This window comes from Heterocephalus glaber, unplaced genomic scaffold (assembly GCF_053883595.1).
Source record: "Heterocephalus glaber isolate CG9 unplaced genomic scaffold, H.glaber_assembly_v1.0 deba00001472, whole genome shotgun sequence".
Taxonomy (NCBI): Eukaryota; Metazoa; Chordata; class Mammalia; order Rodentia; family Bathyergidae; genus Heterocephalus; species Heterocephalus glaber.
This window is the reverse complement of record NW_028258315.1, coordinates 55792854-55815322: the sequence shown is the minus strand read 5'-3', so window position 1 is coordinate 55815322 and position 22469 is coordinate 55792854. Positions and strand designations below refer to the sequence as shown.

Sequence of the window (22469 nt, the reverse complement as noted above, 5' to 3'; positions counted from 1 at the left end):
CTGTAACCACAGTCTAATTACAAGAAAGCAAATGAGACAAATTCTTACTGAGGGATATGCTACAATAAAATTTACTATCTACCTTTAAAACTGTCAAGGTTAAATATGTCAAAGTTTGACATACTGTTTGCACCAATAGGATCCTAAAGGGACAATAATAGTCAATGTTAAGTGGTATGGAATCTTAAAACATGGAGTAAGGCTAGGGATGAGGAGCAATTGTTCAGTCCTTGCCTAGCATGCATGAGGCCCTAGGTTCAACCCCCAGTACAAAAGGGGAAAAATACATTAAGTAAAAAAAAAAAAAAAAAGAAAAGAAAATCTGAATAACGTATAAATTTTAATAATAATTCATCAGTATTGATGAATAAATTGTAACAAATGTACCCTACTAAGGTAAAATGTTAATAATATGAAAAACTATGTATGGATTTATAGGATCATTTTAACTAATAGTTTAAAAACTATTATTATTAAAAATCTCTTATTTCTCAGATTTAAAAAACACCATCATAATAATAGCCTAAAATTTGTACTTCCAAAAGAAATGGAGAGTGCTCCTGTACAATCTCAATTTAATAAAGGGCAGCAACAGAGAGAAAGTTAATCAGTAAAATACTCACAGTGAGGATTCTTGAATCTTCCTCCATTGAAAATCTGGAAGGAAAGAGCTGATCCCAACACAAAAGTGTGATTTTACAATGTTGTATCAGTTCTATTTTCATTACCCTGTAGCTCTCCAGAGCTTTGATATCATCTTGATTTCCCCAGAGCCTAGTGGCTGTCCCTCAGAGAATACTCTTGAATGGCTAAATGAAGGAATTTTTGATGAATGAGACATTCAGTACGTAAGTGCCAACTTAAGAAGTGCTTGATGTCCAATTTGCCCAAAGGATAAGTAAGGGCATGGCAACATTCCTTACAAAGACTGAACACAAACGTTTTAAATGATAAGTCCATTATTCTAGGAAAGTTTCTGAGGATCATGTTAGCAAAAAAGTATTACACAGAAATCATTACCTTCTCTCACTTGTATGCCTTTTTATCTCCTCAGCCAAAGCAGCTTCAATAAGTCCCAAAACTAATAAAACAATTATTATTGAGGGATTGTTTATTAAGATGGAAGAATTCTCACAGGTGAATTTAAAAATATTTGCAGTCCTTCAATGATCCTGCTATATCTAGCTATCAATCAATTTATCAATCTACTCTTGCCTTATGAATATAAGAACCTGACCGATATTACCCAGCTATTTAGAGGAACTTAAAACTTAAACCCTGATCTTTAAAATTCAAAGTCCATACTCTTTAGTGAACACCATGCTGCCTTCAAGTCCTAATAAATCCACAAATAAATCATTCATTGCTAGAGTGAGTGGATATATATCTGGAAAGTTTTTGGGAGTTAGTGTTGCTTTTCAATTTATGAATAATAGACTTGAAGATTTCAGTTCTTAGATTTGCTGGCCACGTCAACAGATGTGAGTATTCTTTACAAAAACTTTATGCCAAACAAAATTTTGTGTTAAAGTGAAAGCTATTTTCAACAACCTAAAGATTGGGTTTCAGTATAAACTTTGGCATAAATGAAAGAACTATGCCTGAGAAGACATTCTGTTTTCTAATTATTCAATGAGGGGAAAAAAAGAAAAAAAAATACCCATTAGATATTGACAGGACATGATTAAATATCTAGTGGATTAACAAACAAAAATAACTTGTTAACGGTCTGAAGAAACTCAGGACACCTACCTTGATTTAAAAATGCTACTGTCATCCTGAGTAAATTAAAGAGCCTTAACTGTAGAATAATACACAATTATGTCCATATATGTAAGGAGAAAAACAGACACAAAAACAAGCTGTGCTGTCATCTTAAAGTTCTGGAGCACCTAAAAGCATTTTGGTGAGATTGCTAATTTATTGTTTGACATTAATAGCCAGGCTGTGTATAACCTGCTCAATAAATTAGAAAAAAAATCAATGAGATATATATGTACACATAATTAAAGTCCTCTGCGTAAAGTTTTCAGAACACTCAATGCAGTAGCTAATTTTATTTATATTTCAGAGTATGATAACAAAGTTATTAAGAATTTTTAAAGCAAATGTTTGTTTTTTTTTTACAAAAGCATCAGAAGAGATTTATAGGTACCAGAAGTGTAATCACTAAATGCAAAGGCTCCTATTTTCTCCAAAAGAGACACAGAGATCTATCATTTAATCATATTACATTTGCATGGCACCTATTCCTGTGGCTACTCAGGGTATTTCACAATACAATTAATTTGCAGCTGAGCTAATAGGAGTCAGCCATATTTAATAAATGAGGAAAAGCTGGGAGCTGATCCTGTGATCATGTCAGCTCTCACACCCAAACACAGAAACTGAGTTGCATGTCCCAAAAGTCATAGTAATCATGGCTCAGGCAGGTATTTGTTTTAATCGTTCTATACTCACGTTAGCCTGTGGTGGTTTAAGATGGTTAGATGCCATGAGTAAACACTGCAGTGAACCTTTCCCTAGACCTTTCCAACTAGCAGCCTACTATTTTGGTTGTAGGGATGAAACTATATTTTCTGAGTTCTCTAAAAAGAACTAAGATGACTAAGGTCATCTGAAACAGAATTTTTTGAAATGCTCTAAATTAGCATCATCACACAAAAAAGAGTGGGGTTTATTCTTTTCATTGATTCAGTGTGGGTTTTTTTGAAACACTCATTTCTTCTTATTAAAATATAACTCGAATTTTTAAAAATTTATATTTGAATTATTTTTGTCACTTTTCATATATAACATTAAATCCTTATTGCTGAAGTATTAGTCATTAGCAGTTGGTATACAAATGAAATACATCCATAATTCTATTCTGAAAGGTAATTGTTAATATTTTGCAGAAAATTTCAAGCCTTCTTCAAATAAAATATCTACATAATCAATATCCATACTGTCTCTGCATATGGGGCATTCAGTCATAATATTTAAAAGGGTAATTTGATATGAATAAACTGTTATGAGATTGAGGCTTGAACTCAGAGTCCCTGAGAGATAGATTTAAATCCCAGATCTACAACTTATACAGGTTGAGTCACTTAGTTTCTCTAAACCTGACTGTATTTACATTTAAAATGAACATGAACAACTCTATCTAGCCTCTGGACATGGAGGAAAAAATTAAGACTGTACTTAAGCTCCTGCTGGAAACAGCACACACTAGAACATATACATACGGGAAAATAATTATTTTCTAGTAATTTAGCAACTGAGAGTATAAAATCGGATCCCCAGAAGAGGGGAAATAAATGAATTAAGCTTTGTAGCCTTTGTTTTCTATGTAGAAGAGCTTTCCAGATGAGGAAGTGAGGGGAGACACAGGTAGTGCAGGACTGTTTCATGAGTGGAGAAGACAAAGGTCAGAATTTGGGGAGAATAAAATGACTAGAACTAAAGAGCAGAGTGCAAGAAAACTGTCACTACAAAATGAATCTGATCTAGAGATCTGCACAGAAGTGGTGTCACACAAGACTAGGCAAAGAACAATTTTCAGAGCTCATATAGGGTTTGAAGATATTACAGTTCTACTATAAAAAAAAGAACAGAATTAATGAGCATTTTGATAATTCATTAGGGAGATTCTAGTAAATTAGTCTTAAAGTTTACTTTGTTACTACTCTTAGGAAGCTTAATGATAAGCTACAGAAAAATCAGATTCATAGAAAAAGCAGATTTATAGTAATTTAACTATTAGCATAAAGTCCAATCTTTATGTAAATACATTATAACCCAGCATTCAATAGCATAAGACTTATGATAATTATTATATTAGCTAAAATTGCTAGAAATCCAAACAAGCTCAAAAAAAGATTGTGACTTAAAGAAAGAGTAGTCAATAGAAACAGACTCACAAATGACAAAGCTGACAGACTTAGCAAACAAGAACTGACTGTCACATAATCCATAGAGATCTTGCACAATAGCAAGGAGTTAGAGTTGAAACAACTGCAAACCTCACAGTCTACTTAAGAAGCTTCCTGTAGGGAAACCCAAAGAAGCTACCTGTAGATGATAAAAACAAATAGATGGGACAGTTTAGTCCTTGATGAAAGAACTACACCACATAGCAAGCACAGCCTAACTCCTAGCCAAATGAACATTAAACTTCTCCCTAAAAATACTCTTACCTCAGTTCCTTATATTCAGTACATCAAGTCCAGGTATCTACCAAGCCAGCAAGGGATGCTAAAGCTACAGTCTGAAGTGACAAATCAATGGGCAGAACTAGATGCAAATATAATAAAAATTTTGAAATAGTAACGGAGAATTTAAAATTAAGTTAAATTTGCAGGCATTATAACTTAAAATCACTATGATTAATATCTGAAAGCTGTAATGAAAACAGGAAACAAAATGAAAAAACTGATGGACAAAGATAGGAGCCCTAAGAAAAGATCAAAAGGAAATCTTAGAAATAAAATACACTGGAATATAAATGAAGAATGCCTCAGGTGCATTCAGCAGTAGAATGAACATGGCCAAGGAAAGAATAAATAATTGAAAAGTAGTCTTAATAGAATTTTTCAAACAGAAATACAAATAAGAAAAAGTATTATAAAGAATGATCAGAATATATAAACACTGTGGGTAATTGCAAATGATGTAAAAGATATGTAAAGGGAACACCATTAGTAAAAGAAAAACAAAGTTGAATAAATGCAATATTTGCTGTAATGCCTAACATTTTTATGAAATTAATTCCAGACACCAAAGTATAGATACACTAAGCTCAGAAAACACAGAGAAGAATAAGCAAATTCCAAAATAATATACAACATCAAGAGAAAGAATATTCTCAGGGATGGAAAATATTTCTTAATGTAAATAAATGTGGTACATATCAATAATATTTAATGAAAAAAATCAATATTTCAGGAACTGCAACACTTCAATGATACAATACATAAATTTCTTATACAGGGCATTTTCACATTACCACCACAGGACTTGGTACTTTCTGTTTTAACTCCATAGAATTTCAATTCAGTACTGATGGTTTTAATTTAATAAACAGAATATTAATATTGATTAATTTTATTACATAATATCTTATGAAGTGTTCTTTGTTAAATATATCTTGTTCTTAATTTTCTATGAAGCATAATTCATTTTTCCACTCTTAACTGCATATTATTTCACTTGCAACAGTTGATTTCCACAAAAATTTAATAATGAACATATTTTTTCTACATGTATTGTATATTTTATATTTTGAAAAGTATTTAAACTATTATTTTTCCAACTCAAATATTCCTGTGTCAAATATTTTTAGTTTAATTTTATGAAACATTTTAGGTATTCTCATGTTTTAAAGAGTACAAATTTTATTTTATACAGTTTAATTTTGAATAGGTTTGAATACTTCAAACATATATAAAATTAAGGAAACTTATACGTGAGCAATTCGAAGAGTACACTGATCAAGTTGACTCCCTTCTGTTCCTTTTTCACTCCAGATCTTAACTTGATTGCTGCTTTCTTTCCTACATGTCATCAATGCTGAGGCAGAGAGATTAGTGTGATGGTGAGAAGAGAATTTATGTCTCTCTGAAACACATATTCTAGTGGGAACATCTCCACTACCTGAAACATTGGACATGGAAGTTAGAATGGAAGCTGCATTTAGATTCAGAAGAGTCAATGAACATTTATAGACTATATGACAGTATCAGTGCTAAGTGTTTTCATATGTATTATTCATTCTAATTTTCACAACAGACATATAAGATATGTTTTTAACTCCTTTTAGATGTAAACATGGAAATTCATAGAGATTATAAGCATGTTTCCTAATGATCACATTACTCTTAAGAAAAGTGGGAATGGAAACTGCTCTCAATGATTTCTAAAGCAGTTATCTCACCATTTACCCAAAAATTCCTAAATTCACAATAGAAGCACTAAATGAAATTGGTTCCTTATCTAAACTATGCTTCAGTCTCCCATATAAAATGAAAAAATGATGTGTCTTGCGAGATTATAAAATAGTCAAACCTTGGATTGCGAGTAACTTGATCTGTGAGTGTTCTGCAAGACAAGCATATATTTCTATGAAATTTTTTTTTTGCTTAAATTCTTTTATTGGTACATTTTAGGTATACAATATGTTTACATTTGTCATTGGGTGCTTGTACCTGCACATGATGTATCTTGGTTATTTTTTTCCCTTTCCCTGTGCTCTCTTCTCCCCCTCCACCCTTCCCTATGCACAAAGACTTTGTTTCCATTTTTTCCTTTTCTCTAGTGTGAGAAACTGAAAGTGTAAATAAGGATTAAAATGATTAAAATGAATAATTGATGATATAGGAAGAAAAGGTCAAAAGGGGTAGGGAAAGTGAGAGGGAAAGGGGAAAGGGAAAATTTCTATGAAATTTTAACTCGATAAACAAGCAATATCTTCCAATAGGAGTACTGTAGTAGTCACAATGATTGATCGCAACTGGTTCTTCTCTCTCCCTGCTTTGATGTACAAGTACTTTGGATTAATAGCATAAGGAATTATTCTCACAAACCAAGGTTTTACTTTATATATAATATCAAAACACAAGTTATTAGTGATTTGTGCTTAAGAAAGTATTTCCATTAGATTCTTGAGCACTTGCCTCAATAATTTTCTAAGTTTTGTAAAAGAATATTCTTTGTTGAAGGAATCCATATTTCCTGATGCCAAATATGACAAAATAAGTATTAATGTTCTTTTCAGCTGCTATTTTTCGTAGATTTTCTTTTAAAAATAACCACCTAATCATCTCAAAGCATTTTTCTGACAAGTATTTTTTTTGTGTACCTCAACTGCTGAAAAAGCTTAAAATAGTGTAAATTTATTATGTCTTAAAAGCTAAACTAAGAGAAACTGATTCAAGTGTCACCTTAAGAATATTTTCATTAATCAGTAATTATTTATTGGACAATTGCTATGAGGCTAGTACTATATGAAAATAAAATATCATTTCAATTAATGAAAAATGAATAGTATAAGAAATTTACTTTAAAGATATACATAATTTTTTATGGAACTGAAATGAAAAGATTCAGTAGGCAGCAGTTTTTTGGATTGCTGAGTACATTTAGTTAATAAAAAGAATGATACTTTTTTTTTTTTGGTACCTGGGATTGAACTCGGGTCCTTGTGCTTGCTAAATTCCCGTCAAGAATGATACTTTCAAGGATGTTTTGCACTTTGGAAAATAATTCTATTTCTAAATATGATGTCACATTAGAAATGGACCCTAGTTTTAAAGGTAAGACTTGAAGATCATGATGAGAGTTGACTCTTACAATTCACAGTGTGTTCTGTAGACAGGCATGACTAAGACCAGTAAGGTTATTAAATGGAGACATCAGACCTGGCTCTAGTCTTACAGTATGAGAATCTGAATTTAATCTCACTCCACAGAATAGACACATTGACCTTAGAAAATAGAAGATGTAGTAATTCTGTCCTTTTTCTACAGCTTACTGGTATTTAGTAATAAAACTAAACTCTGAATAGCAGAAAAAGTAAAGAGATGTTCTGGGTATTTCATGCAACAAAAAGAAAAAGAAAAAGAAAAAAAAAGCAGATATTCTGCTGGCTTAAATTATTCCAAACCTCTTCCTGGTAAACACTTGACTGTGTAGAGCAAACTACCCAGGGCACTAGCAGGACAGGTTGGACTCAATTCTAATTATCCCCTCTGAACAACGGACTTTAATTAGTCTTACTTTGGAAATGAGCAGTGCAGGTTTTTTGTTTATAAGAACAGCTGATTAATTAAGCAAGTAGTCACTCCAGGCAGTGTACTTCTGGATGTAGAGTAACAAGGAGTGAAGAATATGCCCAAGGTTTAATGACTTGTCCACCATCTTATACAACTACACATACACTTTTGCAATGTGCTGGCTTTAATGGGTCTCATTATACTCAAACTAAAGGAACTGTCAGCACATTTAGAGGAGAATTACAGTTCTGATCATTTTCAGAGTATTAAACATGTTTATTTAAATTCCAATCAGAAAGTTCCACTACTGCCCAGCATTTGAAATCTATTTGGTAATTTACCTTAGAGCAATGTTTGAATAATAAAAAGGTTTTTAAAAATTTTTCAGGCAACCATTTAAAAAAAAAAAAAAACAACACCTTACTTGCCAAGGGCAAAGCATTCCAGTTTTACAGATGAATCCTTTGCAGCTTGTATAGTTTCAGGAAAACGCACTTCAATCTTTGGTTCATATTCCCCCATCACACCTGTTAAATATCAAAAGAACTAGCAGCATTTCTGGAGAATAGACGTTTTCTATGAAGTAAATGCTTCATTAACAAAAACTTGATTATTTGATCTTAATAAAAAGTTGTGTTTCCAATTAAGAACTGGGAACATGCTTTTGAGTTTTCAAAAAAGATCCTTCTCTAGTGATTTCTGGGCCCATGAACCTTTCACCAACTTCATGGGGTCAGATCTAATCAGGAATGAGGAAGTTTTCAGTTAAAACTGGAGGAAGTCCAATATGCAGCACAGTCCAGAATATCAGTATCTCTGCACCAAAACATGTGAAGTCATTCCACAAAATGATATGAAAAGATACATATTTGCTTGCCAGGACAGTAAAGTTTTTCTGCTTAGTGTGCTGTACATGTACAAAAAATTATGTTTCTACAGTTTTAAAATTTCCAATGAAGAATTGTGGATATAGGCTAAATTTAGACTAAGACAGTGTCTAATGTATTGTAATTATTAATTACACTATCTACAAGAGATGTTATAGCAAACAGAAACATATCTCTAGGCCATCCTCTTTATCTTAATTAATATCATCAGACAAGTTTAGATTCTTTAAGAATTTGATGATTTTTACTTATATACTAAACATTAAAGTGATACAATCTTAAATGGATTTTTGGCAGCTGATACAACTGCACAAAATATGAAAATTATGACATAAGTGCAAAATAAAAACACTTAATTTCTAAGAATTGAATTACAAAGTTTACGTTTGAGAAAGTAAAAGGAACTACTTCACTTCACAACACTGGGGTTTTTTTTTCCTTGACATTGGATATTTCTTCCATTCTAACTTGTAGAAGAGATTTAGTTTACTTACATTATGGAAAATGATACTGGTTGTTTTGTTTTGTTTTGTTTTTTACCATGAAAATGATGAAGGGAATAGAAGGAATGGAATAAAAAAGAAGCAAGAAGGCAATGAGAAGAAACTAAGTGTTGAGAGAAAAAATGGAAAAATATGGTAGAATCTCTATGCAAGTTGTTAGCTTATGAGTTCCTCCAGTCATTTACACTGAGTGAAAAAGAGAAAATGGACTTAAGAATGAACCTCATGGTTGTGGAATTCTTAAATAAGAGCTTTCCAATACATTCAGTGGTTAGTGATAATGTAAGCTCCTATGTAAGAATTTCCTCTGTGGAGCTGATCCCATAGCTCTGTAAGCCTTTATTAACATCATATTCTTGCTTGGCTTATACTCTTTGTGGGGGGAGAGAAAAACTGTAGGAGATATTGCATTTAAAGTCCAATATCTAGTCATAAAATGCACTAAAATATTTTTCTATCTTTACTTGTCCCACTGTGAACATTTAATGAAAGAATCAACTTAGGATTTTTCCACTTCGAATGACTTTCTAGTTCTTTAAATCTTATACCAACTATGACTTGACTAAGCTACAAACTTCATCAGAGGCCAATCTGAGTTATGTTTCTTGGAGGAGTTAAATTAGTATTGATCTTATGTTTCATCCTTCTTTACAATGCTTGTAATTAATGTTAGTTTGCTTTGTTTTCCTTGGATATTACCATTTTTCCCCCTTTTGCCAGTAGGTAAACAAACAGGAAACAAAAAGGCAAACATGGAAATGAAAAGAGTGCCTAAAGACAGATTGCAACAATGTTCATTAAAAATATACTGATACAAGTATATAAAATTGGCAGCATCCACACATGCACACATACACACATGCCAGATCCCCCAAACAAACATCAGAATTTACAAACTAGCCCTTAAGCAAAGAAGAGACAAGCTGTTCCAAAGCCAGAAAAGATATGGCTCAGTATATCCAGAACCATGTATACTGTAACATGTGGATGGACTGCAGAATTTTTTATTTTACCTTTGGTAATACCTGATTTTCACAATAGTTGTGGATTGAACCTTAAACTCATAGGTGATTTGGCTCCACTGAACAGGAGGAAAGCAGAAAGCTCTGCACATCTCCCCACGCTCTAAGAGCCACAACATATATTCCCAAGATAACTCATTTTCTTACCATCAGTGCGCTGCACTAAAGGAGTGGGTGGACCTTGAACACTTCTTTGGGCCTCCTTGTTTGTTACAAAGCAAGTGTAGTTGCCTACATCTGATGGTTCTACTTTGGCGATGTACAAGTTTCCTGTCTCTTGAGATACAAACCGCCTGTTGTCTTCTTGGACATAAAGAGGGTTATCATTGAAGGTCCATGCATAAGATAAATCTGAAAAACAGAAAAGACAAATGTATTATCCTTTCTGAGTTCATTCTTGCCTGGCAATTCTGTGCTCTACTTCTTCATAATTAGAATAAAATTTTTTCAGGCCAGGGATTTAGCTGAGTGGTTCTGCTTCCTGCTTCACAAACACAAGGTTCGGAGTTCGATCCCCAGTACCAAAAAAAAAAAAACAAAAACAACAAAAAAATTGTCTATGTATAGCTATTGACATATTATAATTCTAATAGTGCTTTATATAGATATATATATTTATTTTGAAAGACACATTACGTATTTTCCCAGCCTATCACTATCATTGTGAGATTAAGGTTATGATGATAGGTTGTCAAAGATGAATTTGCTAAGAAAACTGTAAGGTATAAAGCATCCCTGGCTCAAAAGTACAAAATGAATTTCTTCAGAGATACTCATTTTGAGGCAGTTTCTCAATGTGCTGTCAGAAGAACTACAAATACTTATGAGTACTTGTTAAAATTTAAATTAAAAATTTAAGTTAAAATACTACCAAAGAATTTAGTTTGTTCTTTGAATTTTATATAATTTCTGAATGTGTATTCTGTGATAGTTTTGGGACTTACAGTATCTAACAGAGTAAAACTTGTATCCAATAACAGTCTAGTATACTAGTCACTTCTAATTGACACCAGTGTGGATAATTTCAAGTACGATGACATTTGTGTTAACAGAGGGGTTACAGGGCTCCCAAAGAAGGAGATGATGATGAGGACTTGTGTTCAGAAAAGACTCCACAGAAGTAATTCCATTCCAGCAGGATGAATGAGAGCTATCCAAACATCAGACAAGCAGACATGCATCACTTAGAGCAAATAGCAAAAACAGAATATAAAGATGACAGAACATGTCTTACTTTTACAAAACACTGTATTAATCTTTCTCTAAAAATTTTGTATATAAATGTAAATTATGAATGTAAGATACAATAAATAAAATAAATGCACAAATTTTAAGTATTCATCTTAATGAGCTATAAAAATTGTACACCTTTAAGGAGCTTCCATCTCAAATTAAAATATTGAACATTTATATTTCTTGAGGAACAACTTCACGATTCTTTCTAGCCAACACTCTACCTTGGCAAACATCATCTGATTTCTATCAATAGATTATTTTTGTCCCTGTTTATACCTCATATACAATGGAATCAAACTGCATATATTATTTTATGTTTTTCTCTTATCCAACATTTTAAATGTTCAGCTATGCTGTTGTAATTATCAGTGCTTCCTTTTTCACTGCTGAATAGTATTTCATTTTGTGAAAATAATGCAATTTGTTTAGCCACCTTAGTTCTGATAAATAATTGTTTCTACCATTGTGCTATCATGTAATATGTGCAAGTAACAATTATGATATAACACTCTCTGTGTATATTTGCATTATTTTGGCAAGTTCCTAGGAGTGGACTCTAAGGTAGAGGTATGACTGTATGATACTACAAAATTTTTACCAGTTTTGAAGAAGTTGTACAAGTTTATGCCTCCAGCAGCAATGTATAAGACTTTCAATTACAAAACTACGCCTTGTCAATTACCAAAAATTTTTGAAGAAAGAAAAATATTTTTGTATAGTAGGACATTCTTTTATGGGTGTGGTTATATCTGAAGGCTAAGAAATTCGGAGTACTCTAAAATGGAGATTGAAGAGGATATCAGGAAATGGAAAGCTATTCCTTGGTCTTGGGTAGGAACATAGTAAAAATGGTCAGATTCCCAAAATTGTTATACAGTTTTAATGTAATCCCAATCACAATACCAATAGCATACCTCATAGAATTAGAGAAAACATTCCTAAAATTCATTTGGACCCAGAAAAGACCTAGAATAGCAAAAACAACTCTGGGGAACAAAGGGAAGGGACCCCGTAATTCCTGATGTGAAATTATACTACAAAGCTACTGTGATTAAAACAGCATGGCACTGGCAAACAAAACACAACAAAACAAACAAAAAAACAGACCTGTGAATTAATGGAACAGATTAGAAGATGCAGAAACAACTCCAAACACACTCAGCTACCTTATCTTCCACAAAGGGGCCGAACACCTTCACTGGAAGAAAGATAGCCTCTTTAATAAATGGTACTGGAAAAACTGGCTTTCCATATGGCCAAAGACTAAAACTAGACCTGTGTCTCACCATGCACAAACCTAAAATCAAAATGGACTAAATATCTAAATATTAAAACAGAAACACTAAATCTGCTGAGAGATAGGTAGAACTCTTGAAGACATAGGTGTGAGTAAAGACTTTATAAACAAAACCCCAACAGCATGAAAAACATTACAAAGAATCAACAACTGGGATCTCATCTTATTAAAAAGCCTTTGGACAGCAAAAGAAGTCACCAACACAGTGAAGAGACAAACAACAGAATAGAAAAAAAAATTTACCAGCTGTTCCTCAGACAAAGGACTATTGTATATAAAGAACTCAATAAAATCATACCCCCCAAATTTAAAGATTCAATCCAAAAATGGGCATCTAAAATGAATACACATTTCTCAGATGAAGAAGTACAAACAGCAAATAAATATATAAAAAACTGTCCAACATCAATGGTCATTTGAGAGATGAAAATTAAAACAAACACAGAGATTTTATCTCACTGCAGAAAGAATGGCTAATATCATGAAATCAACCAATAAAAAACTGTGGTGGAGCTGTGAGGGAAAAAAGAACTCTTCTACCCTGTTTGAGAGAGTATAAACTGGTGCAACCACTGTGGAAATCAGTGTGGACATTCCTCAAAAAACTAAAACTAGAGGTTCCATTTGACCCAGCTCTTCCCCTTCTTAGTTTCTTCTTCAAAGAAATCAAAGCATCATACCACACCAATATATGCACACCTATGTTTATATCAGCAAAGTTTGTAATAGCTAAACCTTGGAAACAGCTGAAAGGTCCATCAACAGATATTCATCTGATAAAGAACATGTGGTTTTTTAATACAACGGAGTATGAATGAGTCATAAAGAAGGATAAACTTGAGACATTTGTATGGAAATGGATACACCTTGAGACCATATGCTTAGGTGAAATAAATTAGATATGTGTAAACATTGCATGGTTTCTTTAGGGTGCTAAAGTGAAAGTGTAAAGAAAGACCAAAATGTATAATAGATATTATGAAATAGGAAGAAAATGTTCAGATAGGAAGGGGAACTAGCAAGGGGTGAGGGGGGAAAGGAAGGAAGGGAAAAGAAAAAAAGAGAAAAGAAGGATAAATGGAAACAAATGTTTGCATATGAGGGTAAGAGGGGTTGAAAGGAGGGGAACAAATGGGAAAAAAGAAGAATAAAGATACATCATGCACAGGTACAAATTCCCTAAAATGAATGTGATCATTAAGTGTATCAAAAGTGTACCAATAAAATCAAATAAAAAAGAAATTAGTAGTACTGTACAAATTTTTTTGTTAAATTCTTTCATTGGTACATTTTAGGTATACAACACAATTACATTTCTCATTGGAAATTGTACCTTTACATAATGGATCTTGGTTCTTATTTTTTCCCCATTCCTAGCCCTCCCTTCGCCCCCTCCACCCTTCCCTATTTACAAAGACTTTATTTCCATTTTTTCCATTTTGCATGATTTTTCCTTTCCCTTCTTTCCTTTCCACTGACCCTCCCAATACCCCTACCCCTTTGGACCTTTTCTTCCTATTTCACATAACCTAGTATACATTTTAGTCCTTATTTACACTTTCAGTTTCTCACACCAGAGAAACTATTTGGTATTTATACATGTGTGTCCTATTTATTTCACTTAAGAGTATTGCCTCAATGTGCATCCACTTAGCTATAAATGTCTCTAATTTCTCATTTTTTATGGCTGAGTAGTACTCCATTTTATAAAAAACCCACATTTTCTTTATCCAGTCTCCAGCTGATAGGGATTTGGGCTGTTTTCAAGTTTTAGCTATCATAAACTGTGCTGCTATGAACATGGGCGCACATATATCACTGGGGTATGATTCTTTTAATTCTTTGGGGAAGATCCCCAGCAGTGGAATAGCAGGGTCAAATGGGACTTTCCATCCTAGGTCTTTGAGGTATCTCCATACTGATTTCCAAAGTGGTTGCAACAGTCTATACTCCCACCAGCAGTGGAGCAGGGTTCCTCTTTGCCCACAGCCCTGACAGCATTTGTTAGTGGTTGATTTCATGATAGCAGCCATTCTTTCTGGAGTGAGGTGGAATCTCAGCGTTGTTTTCATTTGCATCTCTCAAATAACCAGTGATGTTGAACATTATTTGCTATTTCTACTTCTTTGTGTGAGAAATGTCTGTTCATTTCAGATGACCATTTTTGGATTGGGTCTTTAAATTTGGGAGGTCTGACCTTTTTAAGTTCTTTATAGATTTGAGATAGTAGACCTTTGTCTGAGGAAGAGCAGGTGAAGATTTTTTCCCACATTGTGGGTTGTCTCTTCACACTGCTGGTGGTTTCTCTTGCTGTGCAGAAGCCTTTTCATAAGAGGAGATCCCACTTGTTGATTGTTTGGGCTAGTTCATGGGCAACTGAGGTTTTGTTCATAAAATCTTTTCCTACACCGATGTCTTCAAGGGTTCTACCTAACCTCTGTTCCAACTGGTTCAGAGATTCTACTTCAATATTTAAATCTTTAATCCATTTTGATTTTAGTTTAGGGCATGGTGAGAGATACAGGTCTAGTTTTAATCTTTGGCAAATTGAAGCCCAATTTTTCCAGCACCATTTATTAAAGAGGCTATCTTTCTTCCAGTAACGGTGTTTGGCTCCTTTATCGAAGATGAGATGGCTGAGTGTGTCTGCCGTTGTTTCTGCATCTTCTAATCTGTTCCACTGGTCCTCAGGTCTGTTTCTTTGCCAGTACCATGCTGTTGTTATCACAGTAGCTTTGTAGTAGAGTTGCAGGTTGGGGATTGTGATACCCCCTGCCATATCTCTGTTACCTAGAATTGCTTTTGCTATTCTGGGTCTCTTCTTGTTACAAATGAATTTTTGGATTGTTTTCTCAAGGTCCATGAAGTATGCTGCTGGGACCTCAATTAGAATTGCACTAAATCTATATAGCAGTTTTGGAAGTATGGCCATTTTCACTATATTAATCCTTCCTACCCAGGAGCAGGGGATGTCTGTCCATTTTCTGATATCATCTTCAATCTCTCTTTTCAGAGTGCCATAGTTTTCAGAGAAGAGGTTTTTGATTTCTTTCATTAGGTTGATTCCTAGGTATTTCAGTTTTTTGGATGCTATTGTAAAAGGAATTATTTGCCCTATGTCTCTCTCAGTGAGTCTGTCATTGGTGTAGAGGAAAGCTATTGATTCTTGTGTGTTGACCTTGTAAACAGCTACTTGACTGAATTTGGTTAGTAAGTCTAGAAGACTTTTGGTGGAGTTCTTGGGGTCTTCTATGTAGAGTACCATGTCATCTGCAAACAACGACAATTTGACTTCTTCATTTCCTATCTTTATTCCTTTTATTTCTTTCTCTTGTCTCATTGCTGGGGCTAATGTTTCCAAAACTATATAGAACAAGAGTGGGGATAGTGGACATCCTTGTCTTGTTCCTGATTTTAGTGTGAAGGATTTCAGCTTTTGACCATTTAGTATGATATTGGCTGTTGGTTTTTCATAGTTGGCTTCTATCTGTTTGAGGTAGAGACCATCTATTCCAATTTTTTGTAGGGTTTTTATCATAAATGCATGTTGGATTTTGTCAAATGCTTTTGCTGCATCTATGGAGATAATCATATGGTTTTTGTCCTTGGCTCTATTGATATAGTGTATTACATTGATTGATTTGCATATGTTGAACCATCCCTGCATCCCTGGGATGAATCCTACTTGATCAGAATGTATGATCTTCTTGATGATCTTCTGCATTCTGTTTGCCAGTACCTTATTAAGGATTTTTGCATCTATGTTCATTAGTGAGATTGGCCTATAGTTCTCTTTTTTGGTTGGGTCTTTCTCTGCTTTGGAGATGAAGGTGATGCTTGCTTCCAGGAATGAATTTGGGAGTACTGCTTCCCTTTCAATTTCATTGAAGAGTTTGAACAGTATTGGCAGCAGTTCCTCTCTAAATGTCTTGTAGAATCCAGCAGTGAAGCCATCAGGGCCCCGGCTTTTCTTAGTTGATAAGTTTTTAATTATGTTTTCAATTTCATTGGTTGATATTGGGTTTTTCAGAATTTTTAGGTCTTCTTCATTCAACTTTGGTGATTCATACGTATCTAAGAATCTGTCCATTTTTTCTGTGTTGTTCATCTCATTGGCGTATAGGTTCTGGAAGTAGGTATTGATGATTCTCTGGATTTCTGCTGGGTCTGTTGTAATTTCACCCTTTTCATTCCTAATTGCATGGATTTGGGCCTTTTCTTTTCTTTTTCTGATAAGGTTGGCTAAGGGTTTGTCAATTTTGTTCATTCTTTCGAAGAACCAACTCTTGGCTTCATTGATTTTTTGTATCATTCTCTTAGTCTCCATTGCATTGATTTCTCCTCTGATCTTTACAATTTCCTCCCTTGTATGAGCTCTGGGGTTGTTCTGCTCTTCTTTTTCAAGAAGCTTGAAGTGCAGCATGAGGTTGTTTAATTGGGCTTGTTCTGTTTTCCTAATATGCGTATTCACTGCTATGAATTTCCCTCATAAGACTGCTTTCATTGTGTCCCATAGATTCCGATTTGTTGTATTGTCATTGTCATTTAATTGAAGGAGCTGTCTGATTTCTTTTTTAATTTCCTCTGTGACCCATTGGTTATTCAGAAGTGTGTTGTTCAATCTCCACGTGTTTATGAAATTTTTCCAGTTTCTTTTGCTATGGATCTACAATTTCATTGCACTATGGTCTGATAATATACAGGGGATAACTTCAATTCCTTTGCACTTATTTAAACATGTTCTATGTGTGAGTATGTGGTCTATTTTGGAGAATGACCCATGTGCAGCTGAGAAGAATGTGTATTCTGATTTTGTGGGGTGGAAGACTCTGTAAACATCTGTTAAGTTCATTTGTTCAAGAGTTTGATTGAGTTCTAGTATTTCATTACTTATTTTTAGTCTAGTTGACCTATCTATTTGTGACAGTGGGGTGTTGAGGTCCCCCACTACAGTTGCATTAGTGCATACATGACTTTTCACGTCCATTAGTATTTGTTTTATATAGTTGGGGGCACTAGTGTTTGGTGCATAGATATTTATGATTGTTATCTCTTCCTCTTGGATTCTTCCCTTTATAAGGATGTAGTGTCCTTCTTCGTCTCTCTTAATTAGTGTTGGTTTGAAATCTACTTGATCTGCAAAGAGGATAGCTACTCCTGGTTTTTTTTGGGTTCTCATCACATGGAGTATTGTTTTCCACCCTTTAACTTTCAGTCTATGAGTTTCCTTTTGATTTAAGTGTGTTTCTTCTATGCAACATATTGTTGGATTTTGCTTCTTGACCCATTCTGCCAGTCTATTTCTTTGGATTGGTGAATTGAGACCATTAACATTGATGGTTATGACTGAAATGAATTGACTTGTCATTGCCATGAGTTTTTCTTTTTGTTGGGTTCTCCCCCTTTACATTTAATTTCTTGTCATGCCAGATGGGTTCATTCTTCTTTGCTTCCTGGGGTTGTGATCCTCAATGTCTGTTCCTAGGATATTGTGTAAAATTCTTTGGAGTGCTGGTTTGGTATTCACGAAGTTCCTAAGGTGCTCTTTGGCATGAAAGTATCTTATTTCTCCATTCATTTTGAAAGATAGTTTTGCAGGGTACCTCAATCTGGGTTGCAGGCTGTTTTCTTTTAGGGCTTGGAATATGTCACTCCAAGCTCTTCTTGCCTTGATGGTTGGTGTTGAGAAAACTGCTGTGATTCTGATGGGCTTTCCTTTGTCTGTGATTTGTTTCTTTTCTCTAACTGCTTGTAGAACTTTGTTCTTGTGTTGTGTTTCTGGAATCTTAATAATTATATGCCTATGTGTAGATTTTTTTTGATCAAGGCTATTTGGAGTCCTATATGCCTCACTTATCTGTACATCAAGCTCTTTTCCCCTGCTTGGAAAGTTTTCTGCCATTATTTCTGTGAAGAGATTTTTTATGTCATCTGGACTCTCTCCTCTTTCTTCATTGAGCCCCATCAGTCTTATGTTATTCTTCTTTGCATCATCTAGCAGCTGCTGGATTGATTTCTCATGTTCCCTTATAATTTTGAAGCCATTTTTCTTTTCCTGGTCACTAATTGCAATCTTATCTTCTGTATCTGAAATTCTGTCCTCACATTGGCTCATTCTGCTGTGTAGACTTTCAATGGAGTTTTTTATCTCCTGGAAATCTATTTGCATCTGTTTTATGGATTACATTTGTTTCTTATGTTGGGATTCCATCATGTTCCTCAGCTCCTCTCTAGATTTATTAATCATGTCTTTCAGTAGGAACACAATTTCTCCTGTTATCTGAGAAGTTATTTTTGATTTCTTTTTTCCAGATCCCCCTTTGTTGCCAGTTCAGTGGGTCCAGGTGGTTGAGTATCAGAGTGTTCTATCTCACTTCCCTTTGGGGTTGCTGTAGGTGATCTGGAAGTCTGGTTTTGAGAATTATTTAGGTGTTTTCTCATTTCAACGGGGGGGGGGTGCTATTGGTGCCTGCACAGATTACCTCCTCTGAGCTGGGAGAGGTGGGAGAGAGCTGGGAGCAGCGGGAGGGATGGTGGCTGGGAAGCCCCTTCCTCTGGACCAGGAGCAGTGGTACGGCAGCTCAGAGGCCCCTACCTCTGGGCCAGAAGCGGTGGGACTCAGTACTGTGATCTGGTGGTCTGGTGTCCTCTGCATCTTTGTAGTGTGGAAGAAGGTGGCTGTACAGAGGAGCAGGGGGGCGGGTGTCCAGCAGGCTGATTTGGCGTGTTCCGCCAGTATGGTACAAATTTTATAGACTATTACTATATCCAAGAAAATGGAAAAAAGGTATTTGTTTCAAAAGAGATAACAAAAATGTATAGGTAGTGGGGTGGGAAAGAAGTTCATTCTATAGTTAGGTCAAAAGACCCTCATCTCAATAAGCACACTCATAGGAATGAGAGGTCACATTAGGGCAGTTCATGCAAGTAGGGGACTCTTGTCCAGGCAGAGGTTTTATGCCATATTTGCCAGCTGTATTCATATTAAAAACTTGTTCAGAAGCAAGACATGGTGTAAACAAATAATTATTTCTGCTCTGTTTTAGCAGTCTACCTCAGGGGAAATCAGAATACCTGAAACCTAATATGCTAACATGACTGAATTTAAATTCTCCAAGTATGTGGGGTGGAAGAATGCAAATCAATAGCTATTCTACATTAAAACTAATCTATAAAAAATTCTTTGGTAAGTGTGAATAACAGAATATTACCCCATTATCTTCCTTTGCACTATGTGTGTACTTATATATATGAAACATTAATAATACACTGAAAGAACTAGATTTTGTGAAGAAAGGAAAAAAAATAAGTGAAGAAAGGAGGAAAATATAGGAAAAGTGAAACAAGAGAGTGCATTTATCAAGCAAAGGATCATTAATAGTGGAAAGAGGGCAAAGAATTTACTTTCTCATGATAATCCACAAATGATTTTAATACAAAAGAAATCCATCTATGCTGACAGAGATATGATGTTATTCTTAGAAATGAAGAAGATATGAGACAAAATATGACAAGAAACAGGAGCCACAAAAATGTCATTTGCACATGAAATGTGAAAATGTAAAAAAGTAGCATTAAGCTTATAAATATAGTTGGGTAGGAAACAAAAAACAACTGAATTATTATGTGAATAAAAACATGTTAAAATAAATATGTTTAGTCTTTCCAGTTAAAAATTATGTATTTCAGAGAGGGAACTTGTGTTTTTATATGTTCATACAGATAATTATGTTTAAAAACCTGGGGATGTATATTGGTGTTTTCTCAGAGTGAGAGGCAGAAAATGCAAAAGGCTTTTACTCTCTACATAATGTGTTTCAGTCACATTAGAATTTTAAATTAGTATGTAGTGTTTGTTTAAATTGAAAAAGAATTAACAGGATGAGAATAGTGTTGAAAGGCTAAATACTAGAATGAGCTACAACTTGTGAAAATAAGATGGATAACATTTCTTATTCTGACTCTGAAGTGTTCAGAATGGAGAATTACATTTTATTCAGGCATTGATTCCGCAACCTGATACACATTAGAATCATCAAAGAAGCTTGTTAAAATACAGATAGTTAACTCTACTCCTAGCAATTTGGTTTCATTATATCTGAGTGAAGTGTCAGGGAATCTAGATTTTTCAACACCCTCTAAATGACTCATGCATTTAAAAGTGGAATATTATGCTTACAGCACTCTTTATTGAGAGGGGAATTAAAACCCTCAAGTGTTACACAGAGATAGATAACAATGTGGCAAAGATGAGAAGCCATGTCACAAAAGAAAGTGGTAAAAACCTAGATTTTGACCCTGGGAAACAAGATCTTGGAAGAATAATAGAGCTGATAAGAACTATCTTCATATTGAAGGATTGCTATGTGCAAGATGGATAAAATAAAGCCCTGTTTTATCAATGTTTATAAGGTAAAAGTGGAACTTACAGCAGCTGGAGGTTACCAAAAGTTGTCTGATGCTTGATATAATTTAACAAGCCATGTACTAAAGGCTTGACCCTCAGCTTGGAACGGTTATGGGGTAGTGGAGACTGAAAGAGATGGGGTCTAGGGAAAGGTCTTTGGGTTACTGGGAGAGCTCCAGAGGACACAGTGGGACTCTGGCTCCTTCTTCTTCTCTTTTGCTTTGCAGCCATGAGGTTAGCAGTTTTGCTCCATGTGCTCCTGCCATGGTTGCTGTCTCATCTCCAGCCCAAAGCAATGGGGCTGACTGGTCTTGGACTGGAACCTTGAAAATTGTGAGTCCAAATCAACCTTTTCTCTTTATAAGTTGATTATCTCATGTGTTTGCATGCTAACAGAAAGCTAACACAGATGGTGTAAATTTTAGAGTTACATCAGCAGATGTCCAATGTACCCAGCTCTATCGTGGGAAATTATCAAGCTCAGCATAAATAACCATTGTACTGGCTGTTTCAAAAAAAAAAAACAACAAAGAATTATTTCCCAATAGATAGGATTAATCATATGTTTTTATGAATGGTCAACACCTCCTTCAACATTTTTTTAAAAAACATTTTATTAGCACTTTTGTAATTCACACATTTACAATCATTTTGGGAACTGTTAATGTACATATTAGCTTGTTTTTTTTCCTAATCTCCTTCCCTTTCCTTCACCCCTCCTCCTCTAGTTCCTTTATCGCCTTTTACATACTTGTTGATGTTTTTTGTCTTAGTTCATGTTATGGCATATAATGTTTACACTGATTGAAGTTATTAGGATCCTGTACGTGGCACAACTTTATTCCTCTCATTTCTCCTTCCCCTCCTCCTTACCCATCATGTTCCCTTGCACCACTTCCCTACTGCATGAGGTCTGCCTCCTTGTCCCTTTCTATCTATCCTTCATCATTTTTTTTTGTACTTTGCCTCACTCAAACAAGAGATACCATACAGTATTTAAGCTTGTGTGCCTGATTTATTTCACTCAGTATTATATTTTTCAGGGGCATCCATTTTCCTACAAATGCCTCAAATTTGTCATTATTTATAGCACAGTAGTATTCCATTAAATATAGATATCACATTTTGTTTACCCAATCATCTGTCAATGGATATACAGGCTGCTTCTGGGATTTAGCTGTTATGAATTGTGCTGCTATAAACATTGGTATGCATATATCACTGTAGTATGATGATTTAAGCTCTTTGGGGAAGATACCTAGCAGAGGAATAGCTGAGTCATATGGAATTTCTAATTTCAATTATTTGAGAAATCTCCATGCTGATTTTCATAATGGTTGTACCAGTTTGCATTCCCACCAAC

General features: G+C 34.5%; 1 protein-coding gene across 6 annotated transcripts in view; it reads right to left on the bottom strand.

Moving 5' to 3' along the window:
• The window catches only part of Cntn6 (contactin 6), a 338831-nt gene that overhangs the window by 100744 nt on the left and 215618 nt on the right, over positions 1–22469 (bottom strand). For all 6 annotated transcript variants that reach the window (XM_004854219.3, XM_004854220.3, XM_087182026.1 and 3 more), the window contains 2 exons: positions 10314–10517; positions 8179–8281 (listed from right to left, as the gene is read on the bottom strand). In XM_004854219.3, the coding sequence (XP_004854276.1) occupies positions 8179–8281; positions 10314–10517 (307 nt within the window). The remainder of the gene's footprint in view (positions 1–8178; positions 8282–10313; positions 10518–22469) is intronic.